This window comes from Colletotrichum spaethianum (assembly GCF_022836535.1).
Source record: "Colletotrichum spaethianum MAFF 239500 DNA, contig41, whole genome shotgun sequence".
NCBI classification, from domain to species: Eukaryota; Fungi; Ascomycota; class Sordariomycetes; order Glomerellales; family Glomerellaceae; genus Colletotrichum; species Colletotrichum spaethianum.
Genome location: NW_026054811.1, coordinates 281,376 through 296,626, shown reverse-complemented (window position 1 = coordinate 296,626; position 15,251 = coordinate 281,376). Strand labels below are relative to the sequence as shown.

At 57.3% G+C, this 15,251-nt stretch overlaps 4 protein-coding genes across 4 annotated transcripts; 2 read left to right on the top strand and 2 right to left on the bottom strand.

The window, feature by feature from the left end:
* Positions 1-1,654: 1,654 nt before the first annotated feature.
* Positions 1,655-5,734, top strand: ColSpa_11043 (uncharacterized protein; the record flags this gene model as incomplete). The annotated part of the gene is made up of 1 exon (XM_049277255.1): positions 1,655-5,734. The coding sequence occupies one exon, from the start codon at positions 1,655-1,657 to the stop codon at positions 5,732-5,734; it is 4,080 nt and encodes a 1,359-aa protein (XP_049133212.1).
* A 1,414-nt stretch (positions 5,735-7,148) lies between these two features.
* Positions 7,149-7,343, bottom strand: ColSpa_11042 (uncharacterized protein; the record flags this gene model as incomplete). The annotated part of the gene is made up of 1 exon (XM_049277254.1): positions 7,149-7,343. One exon carries the CDS (start codon positions 7,341-7,343, stop codon positions 7,149-7,151), a length of 195 nt encoding a protein of 64 aa, XP_049133211.1.
* Positions 7,344-9,460: 2,117 nt separating this feature from the next.
* On the bottom strand, positions 9,461-11,342 carry ColSpa_11041 (mannosyl-oligosaccharide 1,2-alpha-mannosidase MNS1; the record flags this gene model as incomplete). The annotated part of the gene is made up of 2 exons (XM_049277253.1): positions 9,461-9,580; positions 9,684-11,342. The coding sequence occupies 2 exons, from the start codon at positions 11,340-11,342 to the stop codon at positions 9,461-9,463; spliced, it is 1,779 nt and encodes a 592-aa protein (XP_049133210.1).
* Positions 11,343-13,759: 2,417 nt separating this feature from the next.
* Positions 13,760-14,963, top strand: ColSpa_11040 (D/L-glyceraldehyde reductase; the record flags this gene model as incomplete). The annotated part of the gene is made up of 4 exons (XM_049277252.1): positions 13,760-13,806; positions 13,925-14,322; positions 14,378-14,574; positions 14,619-14,963. 4 exons carry the CDS (start codon positions 13,760-13,762, stop codon positions 14,961-14,963), a joined length of 987 nt encoding a protein of 328 aa, XP_049133209.1.
* Positions 14,964-15,251: the final 288 nt, after the last annotated feature.

Genomic DNA, 15,251 nt, shown 5'->3' with positions numbered 1-15,251 from the left:
GGGGCATCGGATTAACTGGGTACGTATTGGCCGACCCCCGATGGGACGTTGGGAGCTCATCTCCTGGAAGAGTCTCTGCCGTTTCACCTCGTCTTTTCGGGACACCTCACGCTGCGCGAGACCGAACTTCGACTTTGTTCAGTCCAAACTCCCGGATCCTCTACGACCACGGTGAGAGCCCCTCCTCGTGGCCCAGGTCTCGATTGACCTTGCGACTCTACGCAGTAAGTGGGTGGCCACCCAGAAGAGCTCGGCGAATCCCATGGCCAAGTGGTCTTTTTACGCTCGTCTGCACCTCCCTGCTAGCCGCAGATCTCTCTCCACGTTTCTCCCTTCTTCAAAGTTCGTTCGCAGAGGGCCCCGCAAGACCAGGCCAGGCCAGTCTGTTCCCCAACTGCGGTGCGACGCAGCCCGCCCAGGAGAGTCTACACTAGTGTAGTGTAGGGAGCAGAAGGGACGCCAGCGACGAAAATGACCAGACAAGCACACCTCGAAACCGGGGTCTGTGACATTCTGTCACACAGCCGCCACACGCGGCAGTTTCAGCCCGCCCAATCAGGACCAATGGCTCAACCTGGCGTGCAATCTCCCGTCGTCTTGGGCAGCAGCCAGCCTCCATCCGAGTCTCGACGTCTAGTCCGTTGCCAGCCTCGTTCGCGAGGGGCCCGACCAACCTGTTTCTGAAACTGGCCCGCTGCCTCTGCGCGACTGGCGACACTGGCCGTGCTGAAGTTTCTTTTCCCGTTCATTGGCTCCCCAGCCTGCCTCCCTGCGCCAAGCAACGAACTCTTGTCTGTTGGGACGACAATGACACCCCCAGGATCGCCGAGGTGGCAGAAGACAATCCGACACAAGACAGCTCTCGTCAGGATCTTTTTGGCAGCGACGGCGTAGCATCCGGCGCACAAGTCGGCCACGCCAGACGACTCTCTCCCCCCACTTGACCTATCCGAGGGTTCCTGAACTCCTTCCTCTTATATCATACCTGCACCTGTGATCGTCCGCGGGGTGGGAGCAAGGCCCTTCCTTTCTTTACCCCCTTCTGAGTCCCCCGGGATCGGGATTTCTTTTTCCTTGTTCTTAGAATCGTTCTTATCTGAACTGTGTATTGTTTTGCATCACCCTGGGCTGGTTCCAGTCAACGGCCGACAGACAACGACGAACAATCCCATCCCGCCGGATTCCTCAAACGCCAGTCATTCATGCGAGCTGCGCATCTGCAAAAGTGACAAGCATAGGCGATATTTCTCCACCGCCGACTGGTGCAACGTCTTGTGCCAGCCAGTCTGCCAAACTTGTTGCCACCCCTCGCCCATCTGGCTCCCACCAACCTTCCAACCTGTTTCTCCGCTCTTTTTTTTCGGTCCCTTTGGCTCAATCTACTCGCAACAAGCGCGTTCTTGTTGCTTAATCTTATCTAGAGGATCGACGAACACCCCGACCTAGACCTTCGTTTCCTCCCGCTCAGAGGGTCTGGAAGAAACAAAACACCAGACCGTCACGTAATCGCACGCAAACACTACAGGCCCCCTGGCACGACGATGAACCTCAGTTGACGGCAGACCTTCTCCCCCCCCCTCCTCCCTCTTCCGACCGGACTTGTCCGTCGCTCGAGACGACGATTCTCTCCCGCTTGCCCACACGCCTCTGATCAATGGCATCTGAGGCCAGGGCCAGGGCAAACGTGCCCCGTCGAGTGGTGAAGCAGACCACGGATGGTATGGACTCCTACCATCGATACGTTGCCGAATCGACCACGCCGTCGCCGTCACCGCCGACATCACAAAGCGACCTAAGTGCGAGGCCCTACGCCGGCCACTCCCGATCCTTTAGCACACCCCGCCCTTCGATATTAGACCAGTCTTCTTCGGCGAGTAACAGCGATGCCGGATCGCCAGGGCAGACAAAGGTGCCCGAGATCACGGTGACGAGTCCCGGGAAGCCGTATACGGCCGCTCCGCGCTATTCTTTAACACCCCGGCAAGCAACATTTCCTCCGCTAGTGGCACAGAGGTTGGCCGTTCCGGCGGTGAGGCCCCCTCCGCCGGTGCAGCAGTTACTATCCGCACAGAGGATCCAACGGATTAAGCCACCGCTGGCGCCAATACCACCGACCACGGCCTCCTCCTCCGACTCTCGAAAACGCGATGGACTGGTTGACGTTGCACTGCCATATCGGCCGTTCTACCTGCAAAGAAGGGTTCTCAGTTCGTTTGCGGTCCTCTTTGCCGGACTTTTGGTCGCAGTGGAGGCGGTGTTGGACTTGTCGAATAAAAGAGGTGGGCTCGGTTCGCCCGATCACGGGTTCAGATACTTGTGGCAGTACGGCTCGGCCTTTATCTTCACCTGCATCGCCGCCCTCTGGGCGAGACCTGAACACCAAGCCAGGGCAAGCGCACCGTGGCTGCGGATGGCCAAGGGGCCTGCGAGCGTGGATCGGACTCTGATGCTCGACTACGTCTTCATGTTCGAGCCCGGAACGATCATGGTGGCGGCGAGGAACCGGGACTGGCTTGTTGCGGCGACAGCCACCGTTGGCTTGACGCTGAAGCTCATTGTCGTCATTGCCGTGGCCCTCGTCAGCCCGACCTTCCAGATTGTAACGGCTCGAGGGGCGGGGCTGAGCCTGCACAACAAGTTTGTGAACGATCCTACCGGTCTGCAGAACGCCGGGGCGCTGCCCTTCTTCACCATGCTTGGGTTGCAAACGAAGGGCCTGAACTTTCCGGACGGCACCTCGAAGCAGTTCGCCTTCCAGTCCTTCTCGGCGGATTTGCCTGCCACTGCCGAGCTGCAGACCAACGTCGACGGCTTCGAATCCGACATTGAATGCGAGCCTGCCCAGTTCAACATGACCGGGCTCCAGTTCATCCAGGTGTCAGACGTTCAGATCAATGCTACCGTGTCGACCCCGACCTGCTCCATGACCCAGACGATACCAAACTTGGCACTCTTGAACGCCACCCTGCCCACCTTTTTCATGGCCTTTCAAGCCGGCACTTGCGGGAATTCGTCCTCCCCTGACGACGGACGGGTTGTTGTCATGACCGGGGCCATCGCCATCAACCAGGCCTCCGTTCCCACCCGGAGCGGCATCCTCAACGTGCCCATTGCCGGTGTCGTCCCGCAGTCTGCGGCTCTCATCTGCCGCCCGTCGTACTTTCTGACCAGGGTTCACGTCACCAAGAACAACACCCAACTTATCAGCATCGAACGGAACCGCTCGGCCAGTAACAAGACGCTCGACAAGGTCCACCCGTGGGACATTGTGCAGGGGCACTTCAACTCGTACCCGACCGATTCGCAGATCCTAGGCGCGATGCCCAGTGTCAACAGCCGGTTCCCCGGTATCGCGGTTGTCGCGTCCGACCACGTCATGGACTCGGCCGTCGCGATGGAGGTCAAGGACCACGGCGTGCCTCCGATCGAAACCTTCTTGAACACGGACAACCTGACGCAGATATCGACGGCGTACTGGCGACAGTACACGGCGCTCGTCGGGCGCAACTCGTTGATGGGGGAGACGCAGGAGAAGTCTACCGGCACGGCCGTCATCATCGGCGAACGCCTCAACGTCCGCCCGATTCCTGCTCACCTCTTGTCTGGGCTTCTCGGTCTCGTTCTCGTTCTTGTGCTGGCCGCGGTTGCCGTTGCGCCGGCAAAGGGCTTCCTCCCCCGCGACCCGAACACCATCATCAACATGGCCACTCTCCTTGCCCACAGCCGCCAGCTTCTTCAGTGCCTGCGCGGCACGGGTGCCGCCGACCTGTCGACTATCCGAGAGAAGCTTCTGGGGACGAGTTACTACACCGGAGTAGAGCCATACGAGAAGGCGGAAAAGGCGGCGCAGGGGTACTTCAAGATCTTTGGTGGAGCGCCTCCGCCGCAGAACACGCCGCCCGAGTTTGTGGAGAACGCCGCCTGGAGGCATCCGCTGCCGCTGCACCCATGGGCACGGCTGGCTGCGGTGGTCACCATGTTCAGCATGATCATCTCTCTCGAGGTGGTTCTCCGCGTATCCAAAGCCAACGGCGGCATCGCGACCGTCAAGGCCAACACCGACAGACACTTCCTGTGGACCACTGGAACCGGGGTCATCTTTGGACTTGTGGTGTTATACCTCGCTGCAGCAGACTGCGCGACCCGCTGCCTCGCCCCCTACGCCAAGCTGAAAGAGGGCGGTTCCTTTGAGACGACGGTCGGCCTCGACTTCATGGACAAGTCCAAGCACAGGATTCTCTACGACGCCGTCAAGACACAAAACATTGCCGTCGTCTTTACCACGACGGCTCTACTTGTAGCATCACTTCTCGCGACCTTTTCAGGCGCGTTGTACAGTACAACACCGATACCCTCCACGCGCCCAGTCACCCTCCGGGCCCTTGATAGTTTCACCAACGCCTCGACGCCGTGTCCGACGTGCACCACCGACACGCTCTTGGCGTCCCTGATCCTGGACGCGAACTTGACGTTCCCGTCCTTCACGTTCGAGGACCTGAACTTCAACACCCTGCAGCTCACGGAGCAACTCGACATGCAGGACGGCGCAGGGATGATTCTCGTCACGCTGCCCGCTGTCCGCTCGCGGCTTGACTGCCGACTCTACCCGCAGTCGGAGATCAACACCAACTTCACTCTCCCGGAATTGCCGAACCAGTTCTCAGCTGAGATGACGGTCAGGATCACCGGCGAGCCGTGCTTGGATCCCTCAATCAGATCCAACGCGGTCTTGCCGATGGGCGAGTCGTTTTCCTCCTCCGTTTTTGGTATCGCAACCCCGCGGTCCGCGGCATCATCCCAGTGTTCCGACTTCACCTACGTCTGGGGCCAACTCTCCGATAACACACCGTCGCAGGTCGGCTACATCTCGGCCATGGGCTGCAACGAGACGCTCGAGACCGTCATGGCCGAGGTCCGTCTCACGGGCGCATCGTTGCACGTCGACCCGACATATCCGCCAGTGGTGCGAGGCAACACCGCTAGCCGGGTGACTCTGACCCTCTTGCCACTGCAGTACGGCCTGCTCGCCAACCTCACCACAGGCAACCAGCTCGACCCGTTCTTCAGCTCCCTTGTCACGTCCCGCTTCGCAGTCCCCGCAGGCAACCTGGGCGACCCGGGCCTCGGCAAGAGCGGCCTCGTGGCCGACGCCATTGTCCGGCAGCACGGCATCCTCCGCGCGCAGAATCTCAACGTCAACTCCCGCCGTCGCATCCCGGACATCACCGCGCAGGACACCATCCCCGCCATGCTCAAGTCCACGTCCGTTACCTCTCTGCGGAGACTCGTGCAGGACAACGCCTCGACGCGCATCATCCAGTCCGTGCTGGCGCTGCTCATGGCGCTGACGCTGGTGGCCTGGCTCCTCACGCCCGGCACCGACACGATCCTGCCGCGGAACCCGTGCAGCATCGCCTCCGTGGCGGCGCTGCTCGTCGACGGTAACGTCTTTGGGTTCCTCGGGCGCGGCGCCGAGTGGCAGGCGACGGAGGAGATGAAGCGGAGCTTCCTCGACGGGAGCCACTCCATGGGGTTCAAAGTTGGGTACGAGCGGGTGCGGAAGCGCAGGGGCGTCGAGGACCTGAACGGGGTCAAAGGCGACGGGCACATGGCGTACGGGATCAATGTCAAGCGCGGCGGCGGCTGGGGCGGCGGCGAGGATGTCGGCCTCGGTATCTTGGCGCGGGTGAATCGGGCGCATCGTGGGTTTGTCAGGGGATGGGGCAAGATGTGAGTGGGGTGCCGCTTCATTGTTTTTTTGTTTTTTTGGGAGTTTAGCGATCAGCGGGGAAAAGAAAAGGGGGAAGGGGAGTGAAGGTTCTTGTTTTTCTCTTCTTCTTCTTCTCCTCTTTCTCTAGTCTTACGACCCTTATGTCTGTATACTATACCTGGAGTTTTCTGTGACGGGGTCTGGGACGGGATGATACCACACAAGCTTTTTTACGGAGGGGGGAAACAGCACCAGGCGTCTCGAGCTGCGGGATTGTCTTTTATTTCTTGGGGCTGTATACTACTACTTAGTCTGTTCAATTTCTGACTAGTTGGATGGGAACCATGATTGCGATGCTTGTCTGTGAAGTGAAAGAGATGCAGAAAGTGATTGAGAGGGCAACTGAGTGTTGGCGACGCTGCTTCCCGAAGCGAGGTCTTCAGGAGTCTATGAGGGTTGACGTCAACCTGTATGCTTTACTGGGATCCCATAGCGATGCAAGGACTGATGAGAGATAAAGAGCGCGGGACCGACGTTTAGGGTGCGAGGGAACTGCCGCCAACACTCCCTACGGCTATGGGCTGGGCTCCGTAGGTGCTTAGCAGTGGCGGAGTTCACGACAATCACCGGCGCTGAAGCTCGACCTCGCCGCAATGCCTAGACTCGGCATCCCGGGACGGATCTACGCCACCCGCGGAGAAGACGGGCTGCGGGCACAGCCGGGGCGCGCGCACCCCGGAGGATATCTATCGCAAACGCCAGATATGGTTGGGGATCCCGTGGCCTTGGCAAAGTACGAGGATTGGGGGGGAAAGAGGGAACGGAGACGAAGAGGGGGAAACTGAAAGGCTTGGCTGCGGGAGCGATTTCGAATGGGCTCGAGTCGCGTCTGATGGGCGTGTCCGGTTGGGGGGCGTCTGTGGGCGGTGCAGGAGTCGTGTTCTTGGCGCGTCATGCGCGATCTGGGTTGGGGTGGGACATAAGAATTGGAGAGCGGAGGGGTTACGTCAAAGCATGAGGTTCGTGTATGTACTTTGTGTGCTGTCTGTTCAGGTATCGGATGTTCTCTTGAGTAGGTGGACAAAGGACTTCATTCTGGAAACGGTTCTCCTCTCGCCCCCCCCCCCCCCCCCCCCCCCCCCCCCCCCCCCCATTTGACTTCATGATCATGATCCCGTGTTTTGCCCCTTTTGATGTTCTCCTTTTTTCCCCTCCCGCATGCCCAATGCGCCCGGCCCAACGTAAAACGTCTCAAGTGGACTCTGTGTGAACCGGGAAAAAACGCCGTGTCTTAACATAGAAACAAGTGCTGGTCTGCGGTGTATCGAGTCAGCCGCGGCCATTTTGAGGGTAGACCAGTTGCGTTCGAGGGAGTATTCCATACATACCGAGAGTGTACTCGCGGCCATTATCGCGATGTCGGTGAGCAAGGACGTGTTTATGCGACGCTACAGGCGCAACCCTTGCGTCCCTCGACGGAGACGACGGGGAAGGGCACGCAGACCATGCCGTTCTCCTCGCAGTTGAGAGTGGGCTGGTTGGGTGCGGCGCACTCGGTGTCGGTGCAGGGGCCGTCAAAGAAGGCCGAGGCGCCGGCGGCAAGCAGGGTGACGATGGCGAAGGCGGCACGCATTGTGGCGGTTCGGGTTCGGCGTTGTAAAGAAAGTTGGGTGTAGGGGGAAGTTTGTTGATGGGCGTGGGGGGGGAGATTGGACGATGAAAGTGGATGCCGGTGTGGATGTGCGGGATGAGTCTGGTGATGGGATGGCAGCAGCAGTCGAGAGAAGGCGGGATGACCACGTCCTTCTTATACACGGGCATCTTCAGAAGCGATGAGAACAGTGGCGAGGTATAACAAACTTTGGAAACATGTGCCAAGCTTGGCTTGGGGGTTACGCGGCGGGTGATGAGTTAATACCGCCTCTCCTATCGTTTCCCCCAGTCTTAGAACTGCTCAAAATGGTTGCAAGGAGGATGCTATTTCCAGTGATTGTGGAGCTTTCCCAATCACGAGCCCTTGCGAGAACATGTCCCGCGAGCGCGGTGTGTTATGAGCGAGCGGCCTTCGTGTGCGCTTGGCGACCTGGTTTGCTTTACTAGCTAGTGTATGGCTTATCCGGCGAGAGAGCGACTGACCGGGGGGCTTGGGGTGGTGAGAGATTTGGCAGCGGCGTCATGTCCGCGATTCGAACCACCGACGGGCCTTGGCGCGTACGCAAGTTGAGTTTTGGGCTATTAAAAGCCATCGAGTATATGAGCTTGATCAGTGCTCTTGGCGATGAGGTGTTTCCACCCACTCTTGGCGGGCGATGGCCGTTTAACAGGAGAACTAATAAGTGCAGAGGCGGCCTGGCCCGGCAGGGTTGGCTGGCGTTATTCGTCGGGGGCCCATTATGGTCGAATTGATTAGGTGCCGTGGGAGTCTCGTACTTCTTCTAGACTTTCGGCCGAAAACCATAATGTGAGCACGGCTCTGGGGAGATGTTCGGGTAATCAGGCGAGGGACTCGTCTCATAGGCCATGGAGTGACTGGATATGGATACTAGGCCGTCTTCCGAGGCTGAGTGTTGCCTCCCGAGCCATGGTCGTGGGCGCGACTCATGCAATTGCTAGGCTACGAACTCGCAAGTGTTGGATAAGCCTCGAAAAGCCTCTGCCGCAGCTGGGGATTGGCATGTTACTTCCGATTATAGAGTGGAGACTTGAGCCATGTTCATGTTGAGTTGACGGACTGAACGTGGACGACGCAAGGGCAGAAAGAGGCCGGAGAAGAGGCAACATGAGCTCATCGGGAGACGAAGAAGCCTCATATCAGCTAGACATCCGACGCTGATAGGTCAGCTGCTCAGGATGAAACTCAAACCAATGACACCAGGTATAAGTCGGGCTACAAATTTACATCGTCTCGTTGGATCTTTGGTGGAGAACCCCAACTCGAGTCCATTTGCTGTCTATATCACCTGTTAGATTATGTATGCACGATGGCTTACTTCAAAACAAGCTTATCCCGACCGCTTTTTGGCCCGGATCCAAGAGATTTCTGCAGAGTAGCATCATACACACCCGCAGCCAGTCCAAACCCCTCCCGATGCATCGTCTCATGCATATTGACCGTCTTTACCTGCGATCTTCACTAGGCTTTGGACAAGGTTTTCTTAACTCAAGGTTGTTCCCGGTACCCTATTTCTATTAGATCCACCTCCAGTCTTGGTGATATACACACGGGAATGAAATAGCCGCTCCCAAAGTGACAAATAAGACCCGCAATGACTTTGATTTATGACAGGTGCTTGGGTTTAACACGCTGCTCAGAACTCTTGAGGCCACGCCTTCGCGAAAGCTTCCCATGGCGTCCGCCGTGCAACTTGATGGTGACAATGACTGGAGTGGCAAACCAAATGAGAGTTAACAAGGTATCTCATCGTCACCAGCCTGCCGACGTTACTGCACAATACCTCACACGGTAAGATGGACGTCTGTGTCAATGCTCGGCGGTCTGTACAGATTCATTCCATTCAGGATAGCAATAAAACTCAAATCCCACTACTTGCGAGATGTTTCCGTCGCTTTTTTCCCCATCTCATCCCAGGCAAACGCACAATTCTGTCTCGTCTTTACAGGTCAGTGCCTCATGCCAAGGCAACACAATCTATGTTACAGTCCAAATGGTTAACCCGCAAGCACAGTTCCGCGGGGCAGACCACCCTCGACTGATGCCAATACCTCGCAGACCACACCGTGAATCCCTCTTCAGCGGTGCCTCCGGAAGGGGTGTGCCTCAGTATTGAGGACGTAGTCGTCAAGACTGATGAGGTCAGGGGGTGAGAAGACCAAGTAGAAGTACTTCAACGTCTCCGCCAGCCAGAAACTCTAAAGGTCATCATGCAACGTTAGTAATCTGACAATCTCCCCATTAGGAAAACATCTTCCACCGCAGGTGCTGACGCGGTCAATATTATGGAACAGGACTCACCTCCATGTAGTCCTCTTTGGGCAAGGGTTCCTGCTTCCGAGTGACGTCCAGAACAGCGGCATTTCCAAGGTCAACCAGCGTCCCGTTGCTGACGGCCTTCCACATCTCCCATGCCGCTTCCTGGAATCCTCTGTCGCCCGTGATGCGGTACAATACGAAAACGCTCTCAATGGCCTCCGGGCGGAGGATGTATCGCGGGTCCTTTGCCGTCGTGAAGCCTTTGGGCAGGTGCTCCTTGTATTCGGGCCGTAGCTTCTTTCCAGCCTCCCACTTGTCCTCATCCCACTTGCAGTCATCCCTCCGGTCGCAGGCGACCATGTTGAAGCGCTCTGGCATCATGCCCGTGGGCATGGCCTGGTAGGCGTAGTAGCACCCCAGCGTCAGGCGGCCGCCGACTTTCACCCACTCCTCTTTGCCCAGGATGCGGCCGGCGAGGGCGTAGATGCCGCCGATGAAGCAAGCCAGGTGCTCGCTCTCCGGGTCGAGTTTCTTTTGCCCGTCATTGTCGACATTGACGTTGCCCGAGATGAGCACGTTCTCCTCGCCGGGCAGCATTGGACGGAAGAAGAGCGACTCGTTGGCTGCCTTGAGGAAGTTTTCCGTCATGGTTTGGTATTTCGGCTCACGGCCGTTGAGGAGGGCCATCATTTTGGGGAGGTACTCGTATAGCGAGTCGGCGCAGCCGGCAATGGTGAAGGTTGAGCCCGAGACGACGTCGCGGTTGCTCATGGAGACGTACATGGGCCATATGCCGGGCAGCTTGGTCTTTTGCTGACCATTGTGAAAGAGGTCCATGACCTTTGCCACGGCGTCGTAGTATTTTGGGTCGCCAGTGAGCTGGGACAGACGTGTCATCTCAAGAGACAGCGTCCCGGGAGAGGCAGACACAACAGAGCCTTCAACAATGAGACCTTTTCCGGTCTTGGCGTCTTCGAAGTTCATAAAGTCGACGGGCATGCGGTGCTCAGTGTTGAAGGCGCCGTAGAGCATGTTGCCCAGCTCAACGGCCTTGTCCAGCAGGACGGGTCGCCTGCTGAGGTCGTACGCAGCCATGAGACCGCCGAGGTAGCGGATGTTGGTCTCAAAAGTGTTGACACGGCTCGAGGAGGACGAGCTAAAGTCGATTCTCGCGACGGCTGCAACGGCTTCGTCGAATTCGGACTTGAGGCCCATGATCCACAGTGTGTCGAGCGAGTCGACGAGGGTGGCAGCCCATCCGGAGAATTGGTCCTTTGCAGTGGCGGAAATGGGATTGAGCGCGTCCTTCATCCAAGCGAACTCCTTGTAGCTTGCCCAATTCTTCAGGAATAGCTTACGGACCTCTTGGCGACGGGCTTCGCGGACCCGAGAGGCCGAGATGGACTCGGACAGGAAGCGGTGCTGGATCCGGGGCAGGGAGGAACCCTTGCCGGGGCTGGCCGGGACGGGTGTCAGCGGCGTTTGCGGCGGGTACTTGAAGTTGACGGCGGACCAGTCGAAGCTTGATTTCGACGTCACGGGCGGTGGGGCGACATCTTCGAGGTTCATATAGCGCTCAAGCATAGCGGTTTCCGTCCGCGGGTGGAGCCAGACCGTGTCTAGTATGTAGACGAGACAGACGATAGTAACAAGGGCGAGGGCGAGCGAACGCACCCGCGTCCAGCGGTATAATGCGCCCATGGCTGCTGATGTGAGATGCGTCGCGACAGATGGTATCGCGGCTCGAGGTGTGATGATGGCTCAGGATGAACAGCTCACGAAAGATATGCACGGCTAACGCCAAGTCATGTGGGTGTATTTGGGGGGGGGGGGGGGTGGCAAACAAAGGGGCAGCTGTTTGTCAAAGGCAGCGCCTGAATGGCAAGGGCTATGAGGCGACAAGGCTGATGTGAGGTGTAAGGCTGTCGTCCAATACTGATATCCAGGGGGCCGATTGCCAAACGAAGCGTGTTCTTGATGCGTGGTTCAAGAAGCAGATATGCGTGGGAAATGAAAGCATTGTTTCGCTTCGCCAAGCAGGCTGGTGGCGCTGGAGCGGCGTTTCGAGACAGTCGAGACGAGGAGCTGGAAGTCAAAACGGGCGTGCCCCCAATCGGCGGCCAGCGGCGATCCGCCCGGCTAAACACTGTCCTCTCTGCAAACCTTGCTCATCCATGCCCAAAGTTTTGAAAAGGAAGTGATGATGGGACGGTGGAGAAGTTTAACGGAGCCGTGGGAGCTTGGGAACGGGAGTTGTATCAAAGAGAGGCCTTGGTGCCTGCAATTGTGGGCAATCATGTTTGCTATCGGAGTACTTCAGGGACGTGAGCTAGTGAGCTATTGAGCCAGGTTCGACAGATCGGGACAGTTCCGGCGGACAATTGATGGGATCTTCATTTACGACTGCAAATGTCGTCGGTGGATTCGTTTTGACAGGAGAGCTCTTCAACGTGGTCAGGACTCAGGATATGCCCAGAGAACCCCAGGCTCTGGATAAACAGTCGCTTGCTACACTCTTTGAGTCAATCTAAAATTACGTTTCCCCACAGTGAGTTGCAGCGGCCCGGATCTGCCAGCCCCTGATGATCAGGGGGTCGGACGGTTTAAGCGAAGGGATTGAGGCGTCTCACCGGAGGGCATGATTGGGCGGTTGCAGACGAAGACGCAGGAACGGCGTGCATCTCACGGGGCTCAAAACTTGGCTCGCGACGTAGGATCCTATTTCCGAAGTATTGGAACTGTGTGAGATTTGATAGATGCAGGTGTCAGCAACCTTGGCGACACTAGGTATGTAAAATATTCAAGACACCGTTTGGCGACCCAGCAAGAAGGATGTCACCTCGATCGTCAAGTAACACTTGTCGCTGGGTCAAAGACCATCTGCTCTCACTTTATTACAGGGTTGAGTGACTGGTGTTTGCTAATTTCATTACGTTTCGGCGAGAGTCTGATTGATTGACGGTTCCTCATCTGCCGCCCTTAAAAGTTCATTAGAGTGAGTGGTGATTGAGTGAGTGAGTGAGTGAGTGAGTGAGTGAGCCTAGGGAGTGGGGATAGGGGTAGGCGAGATGGACAAATAACCGACAGGTGGCCCATAATAAACAATGTTGGCAGTGAAACACTGTAGCTACTATGTAGGGACCGTAGTACTCCGAAAGAGAAAACGTCTAGCTAGGGTTTAAGCTACATATCCGATTTCGCCGTGGGCCGAGGGGGAAACAGCCGTCTAATTCGATCGCTTTTGAATAAGGTTGTGGGACATATTGCATCGGGACATGGTGCAAAGATGGTCCGAGAAATATCGACTTTGGGTGGCGTGCGGGATTTCCATGCGCAATCGTGATCGCCCGTCTCGTCATCAGTCTTTTCGCACAAGCTACTATGTACACGACATTTCGTCGCGACGTGACATGCTTAAGGCGACATTCTCATATTCTAAGACGTGACTTTGCCTTATGATCCCCACATCTGTCATTATCATGGAACACCATGACTTTGGCATCTTCTCATCCACGCGGATAAAGCATCGCTTGGTAAGCCCTTCCGATGGGCTGTCTCTTATGAATGAAGCTTCGTCTCCCCCATACCTACAAGACTTGGATTTCGGCACCAAGTGCCGGCTCCCGGTGCCGGGCTAAGGCGGACTGCCTCGGCCTAAGCGAGCCTACCGCGGGCCTCCTCCGCAAGCCGACTTCGGGCCCCCCAGTCTCCCGTGGGGACCCCAACCCTTCCTTAGCCAAACGGTGGTGACGGTGGCGCCGTCATGACCGTGGGTCTTTGGGGGGAAAGGGCCAGAGCGACGTGATGGCCCCGCCGGCGTTGCCAGCAACGACTGGAAAGATGCAAAGACGCCGACAGAACCCGTTGAGCGGGTCCGACGGTGGACGTCACGGAGCCCCCATCAAGGTGCGCGCGCACTCATCCTGACAAACAATGATGCAATTGCAGCCCCTCCCCCTCACTTTGCTTAAAGAGGCCACCTAGAAGCTTCTTCCAACCCGCTTTCTTACTGCCAACCCTCACGATAAATCGCGTCCAGCTCCCACCCCAGCTTTCTCTACTCTACAATCAATTCACCGCACAACCAGTCCCCAACATACCTACACTATACAGCAAGAATGTCTTTCGGAAACAAGGCCAAGCTTCACACCGGTGCTGAGATCCCGTACGTCAAGTCAACACAGTCCTGCTTCAACCTCTTATGGCGGCTTTCCCCCTGCCGATCCCTTTACCCCGCCCCCTCTCTCGATCAAGAAGGCTGACTCGTGAACCCCTCATTCTAGCACTCTGGGTTACGGCACCTGGCAGTCTGCCCCCGGCGAAGTCTCCGTCGGCGTCTACGAGGCCCTCAAGGCCGGCTACCGCCACCTCGACCTGGCCAAGATCTACCAGAACCAGCCCGAGGTTGCCCAGGGCATCAAGAAGGCCCTCGCCGAGATCCCCGGCCTCAAGCGTGAGGACATTTGGATCACCTCCAAGCTGTGGAACAACAACCACCGCCCCGAGAACGTCGAGGCCGCCCTCGACGAGACCCTCAAGGAGCTCGAGCTTGACTACCTCGACCTCTACCTCATCCACTGGCCCGTTGCCTTCAAGAAGGATGGCGACAAGCTCTTCCCCCTCGCCCAGGAGAACGAGGTCGACCTCGACCAGGGCGTCTCCCTCGTCGACACCTGGAAGGGTAAGCTACATCACCATCACAATCCTCTAGCGAACCTGCTTGCTAACCCTCGCAGCCTTGATCAACCTCCCCAAGTCCAAGGTCAAGAACATTGGTGTCTCCAACTTCACCATTGAGGACCTCGAGACCGTCATCGACGCCACCGGCGTCGTCCCTGCCGTCAACCAGATCGAGCGTCACCCTCTCCTCCAGCAGAACGACACCCTGATCAAGTACGCCAAGGAGAAGAACATCCACATCACCGCCTACTCTGTACGTGTGCGTCCGCGATTTCCAGATTGAACAGTGACTAACAGCCCCAGGCCTTCGGCAACAACAGCGTGGGTGCCCCTCTCCTCATCGAGAACGACACCGTCAAGAAGATCGCCGAGCGCTTGAACGCCACCCCCGCCCAGGTCATCCTCGCCTGGTCCCAGGTCGGCGGCCACTCCGTCATCCCCAAGTCCGTCACCCCGAGCCGCATCCACTCCAACTTCCAGGAGGTTAAGATCTCGGACGAGGACATCGCTGCCATCAACGAGATCGGCAAGCAGCCCCGCCGCTACAACGTCCCTATCACCTACAAGCCCCGCTGGAACATCAACATCTGGGACGAGGAGGTGGAGAAGCAGGCCACCAACAAAGTTGTCCGCAAGCTTTAAATGTGTTTCTATAATCAAATGATACCATGCCGGAGCTATAGAGTGGTCGTAAATAGTCGACCCACAGATAGACGACTCTATGAATGATGAAAAAAAAGTAATTGACAGAGATGGGCATTTTTGACTATCACGACTAGCTATATTGACGGTGACCCAACGAACCTGAAGGATTACTCGTTTGCCGTCGAGCCATGAGGCTCTAGCACGATACTCCCCAACCAACGTACCCAGGCTGTCAACTCTTCGGTCTCGCTTAAATGCCTAGATTAGATGTATGTCACTGCCTGA